Genomic DNA, 9,353 nt, shown 5'->3' on the forward strand with positions numbered 1-9,353 from the left:
GGTCTGCCGGTGCCTGATCTACGACCACGACTGCCCTTCTTCTTGAAATTGTGGTTGGAGTCCGGGTGGTTAGAGGCACCATAGCCAGCTAGAGGAGGCCGTGGAGCCAAGGTGTTGGCAACATAGCCAGCTAGAGGAGTCCGGCCGGTGACGGAACCGCCATCGCCGGTAGGGGCACCACTTGAACTGTCATTGCCACGGGAACCGCCAATGGTCAGGAGAGCTTGATGCTGGGCGGCCTTGGCATGCTCGTGGTCGTATTGCTCCTCCAGTAGTAGATACGAGCATGTGGAGAGGAATGTACGTGGCGGGTTCTTGGAGGTGATGACAGGAATGGCATGGCGAAACTTGGAGTTAAGACCCCGGAGCATGTTGAGAACCTGCGTGGTTTCGCGCACCGGCTGGCCGACATCGCGCAGAGCATCGGCAAGCTTCTTGAGGCGGCTGGTGTACGTCGTCACGTACGTATCACCTTGAACCAGACTGCGGCACTACGCCTCCAAGTAGGCAGCACAGTGGAGCTCATTGTCGCGAAACTGATCATGGATGGCGTTCCAGATGGTGAACGCCATAGCTTTGGGGGAGCGGACAATGGCACCAACATCTTTGGAGATGGAGTTATAGAGCCAAGAAAGAATGAACTGATCACGCATGATCCAATCTAGATCGTGGCGATTGGCAGGGGTCGGTGGGGTAGTGAGGTGGTTGTTGAGGCCAAATTTGCCGACGAAGGCATCAAAGAAGCAAGTCCACTCCATGTAGTTGGATTCAGCGATGTCAAGCTCGACAGGGACATGGTTTTTAATGTTAGCAGTTTGGAGGACGGCCACCTGCGGCGTGGTCTTGGCGGGCGTGGTGTAGGAGTCACCGTCAATGGAGGTGGAGGAGGTGGAGGAGGTGGAGGAGGACTCGACGTCGGAAACATCGGCATTGAAGAGCGGGTTGGCGTTGACATCCATGGCAGCGGATCACGGCGAGCGCGTGGGGAGAGGAAGGCAGCTGCGGCGATCGCGGCGGTTGCGGCACGGCAAGTACGAGGAGCACGATGGATCAGATCAGGAGGAAACCCGCGCGACTGATACCACGTAGAGAATAGGAATAGGAGCCAACAGAGATTCTATTGCCTCATCTATGAAATATATATGCGTTACAACATGACGCGCCAGGGGCGTGGACTCGTGGTCGCGGGCGACGTCGTGGGCGCGCCCCTTTGACCAGCTAACTAACTCACACAAAACTATGGGTTACAACAGTCCGCCCTCACCAGCCGCGCGTGCTCGCTGCCCTAGCAGACACTGCTGCTCTGGCACCTATCACCGTCGCTGGACGCGCTACTCACACCATGTGCGCACTGAAGCCGGCGAGGGGGAAGGCATAAGCGTGAAGCCACAGGCGGCGGAGGAAGGCTGAACGCAGCAACCTGAAGAGACATGCCCGAGAGAGACAGAGGATAGGTGAGAGAGAAATAATGCATTCAATGAATATGGGCTCACCTATAGAAAAGTTGCACCGTGACGCTGAGTTTCCATGAATTGTTATTTTAGTGATCCAGCATGCATGAAGATCACATAATGATTTAGGCTGGGATAGTTCTGACAGAGCATGTCACCATATTGAGTGATTGAGTGCTAATCGAATCTATTATATTAAATTTTGTTCATTTTATCGTTGTTATATGATCTACTATATATGCTTTTCTATCGTGCATCATTTTATGGGAGCACCCAAATCTCGATCGATGATAGGGTCACGAGTATTTCCATTCCATGTATAACTATGTGGTATTTGTCTCATAGGTGACACAAGTGGCAGTTTAATAAAATTTTCTGGGCTAAAAGCGTAAAGCATAAAGCAGAGAGATGCATTTGTCCTGATTAATATGTTTTTATTTTCCATTTATCTTTTTGAGTTACATGGTGATGTTAGTTTTGTTTTTCTGTGCATACTCCTTCAGATTCTTTAATTTATATTTTTGGAATTATTTATATCATCATAATTAGGATTTACATATGTTTCAAACTAAAATTTTATATCTAAATAACCCACAGCAACGCGCAGGGTATCCATCTAGTATTACAAAATAGAGGGGCCTCCAGCAACTAGGTGTGGTACTAAACCAGTTATCTGCCCACTTCTTTTGGTCTCTTAGTACAGCCAACATATCAGCTACAAGATTATAAAGCAGTGGAGACAGGATCTCCCTGCCACAGACCTTTGTTAGTCCGGAAGTACCTACCCACATCGTCGTTCACTTTTATACCAACGCTTCCCTTACTTACGAACTGGTTTATCCATTGGTTGGGCAGTGCCTGGGTAAAGTTCACTTCGAAACACCATGGTGATTGGAAGGTACGTGCCTCTGGATATAGTCCAATACCAAGTAAGTACTAGCTAGGCCCCCACACCTTTATTTAATTAGTTCAATTCATTATTAACATGCTTCATTAGTTGATGAATCGTTTTCTCGTAAAGGGGTGTCTGATGCAGGAAAAGGGGAACAACTTATGTGGATACTACGTTTGTGAGCACCTCATGCAGTACTCATTGAAAACTAGTGAAGAGTACCTCAAAGTACATAAACAATATACACATTTTGTTTGTTACTATTTGTTCGACGTGATTTTGTACATGTTATCTAAACCCTCGATATTTATATATGCGTATTAAGAGGCAAATACGTGCAAAGGCAAAGTCGTCAAGCGAACCTGAAGGGTTGGATTAGAGTGCACTAGTATAATACCCGTGCTAACGCAACGGATTTATCTTGAAGACGCACATGAAAACAACCAATGTTTTTTTTCCATAGTTCAACTTTTACACAATATCTTTGAGCATGTATACAATCCGGGAAACTAAGAAGTCATAGTAAAGTTTTTTTTCTCATATAATAACCATTTAAGATACATTTTGTCTAAGTCCTTAATCATGACTTGGAGATCTTTAGGAAAGTTGTCAAAACATTTGTTTGCATGGCTCTTAAGAATGTCCCCCAAAAATTCCATCGTCAGTGAATTTGATAGCTGTGCATGGTAGATATAATAAGTTAAGTTATTAATTTTGTATGTAGTGTACATAATATAGTTAGAGAATATATGCTTACAGTGTTGATCGGTGGCAATCTTACACCATCCCATGACTTCATAAAATTGTATACAAAGAAGCCTCCTAATTTCCTGGAGATGAGCATTTGTTTGATTTATTGTACATAAATCAAATAACTATTTTGTGATAATAAGAAAGATGAAACATATTATAGGTGATTACCGGTCTTTATGTTTTGGAAGTTTTGTAACACATGCAGGGAATATTCGCTTCCAATAATAAATATTGCCGTCCCACTTAGAATTTATCAGTTTCATAGCGAGACTAAACCTTTTAGCAATAGTGTGAAATATAGCTATATATGGCATGATTTGATCATAACCCTTGTAAAATACATCATCTAGGAGTGGATCCATAATGTGCACAGTTTTCTTTTGCGTGTCCATTATAAATAAAGTATATAGTCCATCTCGATAATATGATAGTAGAATATAAAAACATAGACATAGAATATAAGTGTTTAAAAAAGTATAATATATAAATAAAATATAAAGGGGTACACTGAACATATCTTACATTGCTGCAATCTTTAATTTTGTATTCCATGTCAGGCTAGCACTCGAGCACTTTTGCCAATTTCTTGTGGTCTAGTTTGCCACAAGATCGCGGATCTCATCCAAACTGGGTTATGGACTGTTGATTTTGTAAAATTTATAAGTATTTGATTAATTATAGAATTAAGATTAGATGAACTTATAGCAAACTAGAGATCCATAAAGTGGTATTTTTGTTTTTGATTCTTCATCAACAAGAATTTGTTCTGCGCAACCATCCAAATTGCTATATTGAAGCAATCATGATCCATCTCTTTGTTCTCATCTAAAATATTTCTAATGTTGCTCGCACTTAAAGAAATTGGATATGGTCGTGTGCTTCGGATCCATTCTTTGCTAAAAAAACAAGGACAAGCAACAAATTACTTATTCTAGCAATTCTTTCACGGGCAATGGAAATATCCAAATTAGAACAAAACAAATTTCTTTAGAATGACTTACTCCAAAGGTTCACCATTGGCCATCAAATGGATGTTTGCACAAATTGCAAACAATAGGTCTGTCTTGTTTGTCCATGTTATTGTACCTGACAATAAAAAAGACACCTCGTCCATATCATAGAACATTATGACAACATCATCCAGATTATGGCTGGTCTCACTATCTTGCACATCATCCTTTTTCCCTCTCGCTATGTTTAATGGAGAGTTATACAAAATCACAGGTAGCTTGAACCTAAAGTTACTTATCTTATCCTGAAAATATGAGTAAGTCCTCATATGTTAACAAGTCCAAAAAATAACTATTTTTAGAAATATTCCTATGAAATTACCTGGGTCACATGGTCAGATAAAGAAGCTCTAGTCCAATACTCCATGAAATTAATCATCCATAAACCACAACTTACACTGTGCAATATTGAAAAATTTAAATATGAGTGATAAAGATACCGTTGTTGGTGCGACAATGTCATATACACAACAAGTTAGATGATCCTTTACCCATCTGTCTGTATTTTTTCGATGATCTTATGTATTTTTGGCCAAGATGCCACTCCGATACCCTTTTCCCATTTGTTTTGGTTCTGCTGACTATGCTTTGCTGCATGCTTTATTAATCTTTCCATTCCTATTAACTGCTATGACCGGAACACCATGTTTTAGAAAAGGATATTAACAAATTTTTAAAAAATATTATGTATTTGTATACAATCAATCATTAAGCCATACCGTGTAGTCGAGATCTTGCCATTGTAACATATTTTCTCCGAAAGAATCCAAAACATGTATCTGTCCTTCCGAAGCAACGACAACCGCTAGGTACCAGTGATACTTCTCAATATTAATCGAAAGAAACACTTGCAGTAATAGAAATTTTTCTAAATTTTTTTTCCATATGTTTCAATCAACAGAAAATAGCATATATCAGATCTTGTGGTCAAACTTACCCTATCAGCGTCTAAATAGTTTTGGACCATGTTTGAATCATGTCATCTCTACTATAGCTCAATGTCATTGCATCAGCCTTTCCGTTGCGATGGAGAAATTGAGTAATAAATGTAGTCTCCATATAAACATCTCCACCTTCTCTATGAAGTAGGTGTTCTTCATGCCGCATCAAATGGATATATGCAATTATTACCTGCAATTTATTAATTTGTCAAATAAAAAAATTACCATATTTTCCACATGGACATCAGCTAATTAATTTAAAAGCAGTGTTAAACATGCTTACACCGCCATTGACATGTTCATGATCATGGAAAAGGCAATTCATATCATCTCTATTTACCCAAGCATCATCGATTTGGACGAGTAAATCATCCATATGTTTCCATTTCATGTATTCAATTACCTGAACATCTTGTGTACACTCATAATCTGCATAGAAAATATTTATATTATAATTAATTAATTCCCAAATATAAAGAAATAAGATATAATTGAGAACGTTTCACCTTCTGGCAGGACATTTGCATTGTCTGCCTTCTTAGGTTTATTATATTGAGGGATTGCCATAGCCTCCTCTCAGCACGCTTAATGTCTTCGTCTTTTTTCTACATCAACTCTTTTTATGACATTGTCTTCGATCTGCACTTTGTCTTCATCCATCATACTGATCTGCATATGCAATATTATTAGAATATCAGTGACCCTGTTATATAGATATTCATGTGTGAGGATATGTGAGCTGATTGAGAGATGGTTACATACGACATCCTCATGAGCACGCTTCCGCTTCTTGTCCTCATCTCGTTCTAGTTGAACTATTACTTTGGCATGGTCTGTGATCTGCAATTTTTCTTCACCCCTGGTATCCATTTTTTGGGGTTCCATTGTTGCCTCAATCTCTATATCTGTTTTCTTTTCTTATGTATCCAGATAAACAAAGCATAAAAAATAAATAATTTTGGAGACCAAATTTTATGTATCTACGATGATGGTTGATAATCAAACATATCTTAATTGACTAAAAGTAGTAATCAAACTTAGCTTAAATTAAATGAAACTAATAAATATATATAGCATTGAACCTATGGATCCCAAGATTAAAAGGAATTCAGCTGAGTGGAGGATACCATTTTCTTCTGGTAGTATCTCTTGCACCTCCGTAGGTGGGTCAACTAAGGTACATTCATGATCCATTTTCTTGTGCTGACTCCAAAAGACTCGACAGAGAAGGGTCTAACGAAGACTATGCGCTACCTCCGTGGAGGCCGCCAGCTCGTCGCCCACGGCGTCCGCTCCCGGCCGCTGGCGGCGATCTCTGCCGTGCCGTCTTCGTCGATGCCGCCCGCTTGCTGCCGATGTCTTCTGGTACCGGACGCTTGAAGGCAACGTCTTCCGCTCCCGGCCATTCGCCGGCAACTTCCTGCGAGGTTTTAGGGTTCATGTGTTGAGAGGGTCCGCGAGCGTCACGCACGGAGTCATGGCACGGAGTCAGCGCGGTCGCGGACGATGACTGAGGCTGAGGGCCATTAAGATCGATTTATTAAGGCAGCGCGTGCAGAAAAGTAGCTAGCTAGGGCACTACGTACCTGGCGCCTGCGTGCTCGGCGTCTAGAACAGGGATGACCGTATGAAGGATCAGTGGATCACGTGAGAGCCCAGATGTGGTGTATCTACAGTACACATATATATATATACGGCATATACTTGGGCCGGGCCTGTAGGTATGTCTTGATCGAGTAGTAGGGAAAGCTTTTCTTAAATCAAGAAGTGCGTGTTTTTTCCTTACAAATTTTTTGTTCTTTTAGCTACTACTCTACCTGAAGGTAATACATATATATACATAGATCGCCACAGCCACCGCTTGAACACAGAATGCATCTTATATTGTACGTGCAAGACGGAGAGACCGGCTGGGGGCATGGCCCGGCTCTATGCCGTTACCTTATATCATATTGAGTACGTCTACGTGTCTTTATTATTTTTAAGAAAAATTGTATACAATAGAAAGGACCAAGATATTCTTGCACAATATGAGATTTAAACATGGAATTAAGATGTCGTCTAAATCTATTCTTCGTCGGTTGTGCCACCGGATCAGCATAAGAATGCATCTCGAGATAATATAAAGCCTTGACTTGATCTCTGCTCCCAGAGGGCTTTGCCGAAGCAGTCTCTCCGTCTTAGTAGTTCAATTTATGCTGATGGATGCAAACCAGTACATAAATCACTGAGAAAAAAATGTTGGGTCAACGAATCCATGGTCAACGTTTTAGCTGTACGGTTGCCCTCATCGTAACAGCTCCTGACACCTGTCATTCATAAATCGTACCCATCAGTAAAACTCGCAAAGAGCAAGCAATGGCAGCGGCGATCCTGGTGCTGCAGGCCAGGCAGCATCCAGCAAGCGCCCGCCTCCACCATAAATCAAGAAGTGTAGCCCTAAAAACTACGGACCAGTCTAAAAATTGTTTTTCAATAGTGTATAATGATTATATTAGTATTAGCAATTGTTTATAGCTAAACTCTAAGACATGAAAGTCATCAGGGATAAGAAAACTCACATAACCATGAGTGATTGTAGCTGTGAAAGGACATCAGGAATTGAGACCTCCAACTTATTGTGTGATAAATCCCTGAAAATATATCAGAATCCAAAAACACAAATTTATCTTCACTGACTAAAATTCACTACAAAATTAACGTGACTAAAAACATGTACTTACAAATGCCTACCGTTAATCACCAGTTTAGGATGTCTTTATAAACAATATTCTTGGTGCTCTTCCCTGTAGGATCCAATTCCTCTTTTGGTTCAGCTAAAATTCTTGTTGTTAATCTTGACACCCCCCTTGATAAACCAACATAGAGCTGGCCATGAGAGAACACGGGTTCTGGAAGGTAGATCCCAACATTAGGGATGGTTTGTCCCTGCGATTTATTTATCGTCATGGCAAAACTTAACCGTACTGGGAATTGTTTTCTCTTGAACTTGAAAGGAAGAGAAATATCATCCGAGGGAGACAATGGGAGCCTTGGTATGAAAACCCTTTTCTGCGCATGTTGTCCACCAACAATCTCGGCATCAATTGTGTTGTCTTGCAATGCTCTTATCATAAGCCTTGTTCCATTGCACAATCCGTTGTTAGGATCTAGGTTGCGGAGAAGAATCACTAGACAATTGTTTTTTAGCTTCAACTCGTGCGGGGGGAGGCCATTTGGAGTTATTGAGTTCAAAAAATCAATAGGGAAGTGATTCTGAGGATCGTCAACAATAGTGTCAAAGCTGTGGTAAACCTTTTCCACACCTAGAAACCTCTCAATCATCATTGCGTTCAGTCTATCAACATGTTCATTTTTGGTCGATAGAATGGCACGGGAGCTCATATAGACGACTGATGTTGCATGTTCTACAAGTGACGGGAAAACATCTTGAATGAGTTTGTTATCAGCCACCTCCGTGTCAGTAAAACCAATCACAATGTCATCAGGGAGGTGAATGTAATCATCTCCAATCGTTTCCTCAGTTCATTTCCAATTCGTAGCAGGTAATTTGAAAACCAAGGGTCAGACTGCACCCTCATGTTACGTGACAATCTTATCTTCCATATTTTCTCCCATAAATAGGATCTTTGCAATGTTGCATTAGTTACCTGTGCTCTTGTCCCACGTGTGACCACAGGAAGGACCTGTCTGAAGTCTCCACCAATTACCATGACCTTTCCTCCAAATGGCAAACCACATTCCATAATATCCTGTAGGGACCTATCAAGTGTCTCGACGCTTGGTCATGGCAACTTCATCCCAAATAATCAAAGATGCCCTACGAAGCAACTCTGTAGTGCCACTTTGCTTCGTAAAAGCTGCACATGCTGTTGTCCCCAATTTTAATTGGAATTTTAAACCTTGAGTGTGCAGTGCGTCCCCCAGGCAATAGCGATGCTGCTATACCATATGTGGCTGTTGCAATGGCTATTAATTTTTCGGACCAAACTTTAGCAAGGAGGGACTTATAAAGGAACGTCTTGCCCATGCCTCTAGGACCATCTATGAAAAAAACTTGGCTCTTATTAGCACGAACATGCTGAAGGATTTCATCAAACCCTTCACGTTGTTCCTTGTTAAGAGATTCATAAATATCTAAGTATTCTTGGTCTAAAGAGATGTTCTGTTCCTCTCTAACCTCTTTCATCATGTCATTGGAGCTTTGACCCTCATCGCAAATAGGCAAACCATAATCTCTGATATCCTTCCCCATTGAGTGAACCATATCTCGTATGTCTCTGAGCACCATTTGCCCCACTACAGA

At 41.2% G+C, this 9,353-nt stretch overlaps 2 protein-coding genes across 2 annotated transcripts; both read right to left on the minus strand.

Annotated features, from left to right (window-relative positions):
- Nucleotides 1–491: 491 nt before the first annotated feature.
- On the minus strand, nucleotides 492–959 carry LOC136465064 (uncharacterized). Its single transcript, XM_066463953.1, has one exon. It carries the CDS (start codon nucleotides 957–959, stop codon nucleotides 492–494), a length of 468 nt encoding a protein of 155 aa, XP_066320050.1.
- A 6,375-nt stretch (nucleotides 960–7,334) lies between these two features.
- LOC136465065 (uncharacterized) lies at nucleotides 7,335–8,374 on the minus strand. The gene is made up of 3 exons (XM_066463954.1): nucleotides 7,791–8,374; nucleotides 7,609–7,680; nucleotides 7,335–7,356 (listed from the first exon to the last, which is right to left on the minus strand). The coding sequence occupies exons 1-3, from the start codon at nucleotides 8,372–8,374 to the stop codon at nucleotides 7,335–7,337; spliced, it is 678 nt and encodes a 225-aa protein (XP_066320051.1).
- Nucleotides 8,375–9,353: the final 979 nt, after the last annotated feature.

The sequence above is a fragment of the Miscanthus floridulus genome, chromosome 7 (genome assembly GCF_019320115.1).
Source record: "Miscanthus floridulus cultivar M001 chromosome 7, ASM1932011v1, whole genome shotgun sequence".
Classification (NCBI taxonomy): domain Eukaryota; kingdom Viridiplantae; phylum Streptophyta; class Magnoliopsida; order Poales; family Poaceae; genus Miscanthus; species Miscanthus floridulus.

Coding starts and splice junctions, on each gene's coding strand:
- LOC136465065 (XM_066463954.1), bottom strand. CDS start 8,374: ATGATGATTGAGAGGTTTCTAGGTGTGGAAAAGGTTTACCACAGCTTT. Junction 7,681..7,790: donor TATAAAGACATCCTAAACTG/GTGATTAACGGT, acceptor ATATATTTTCAG/GGATTTATCACACAATAAGT. Junction 7,357..7,608: donor CTACAATCACTCATGGTTAT/GTGAGTTTTCTT, acceptor TATGAATGACAG/GTGTCAGGAGCTGTTACGAT.
- LOC136465064 (XM_066463953.1), bottom strand. CDS start 959: ATGGATGTCAACGCCAACCCGCTCTTCAATGCCGATGTTTCCGACGTC.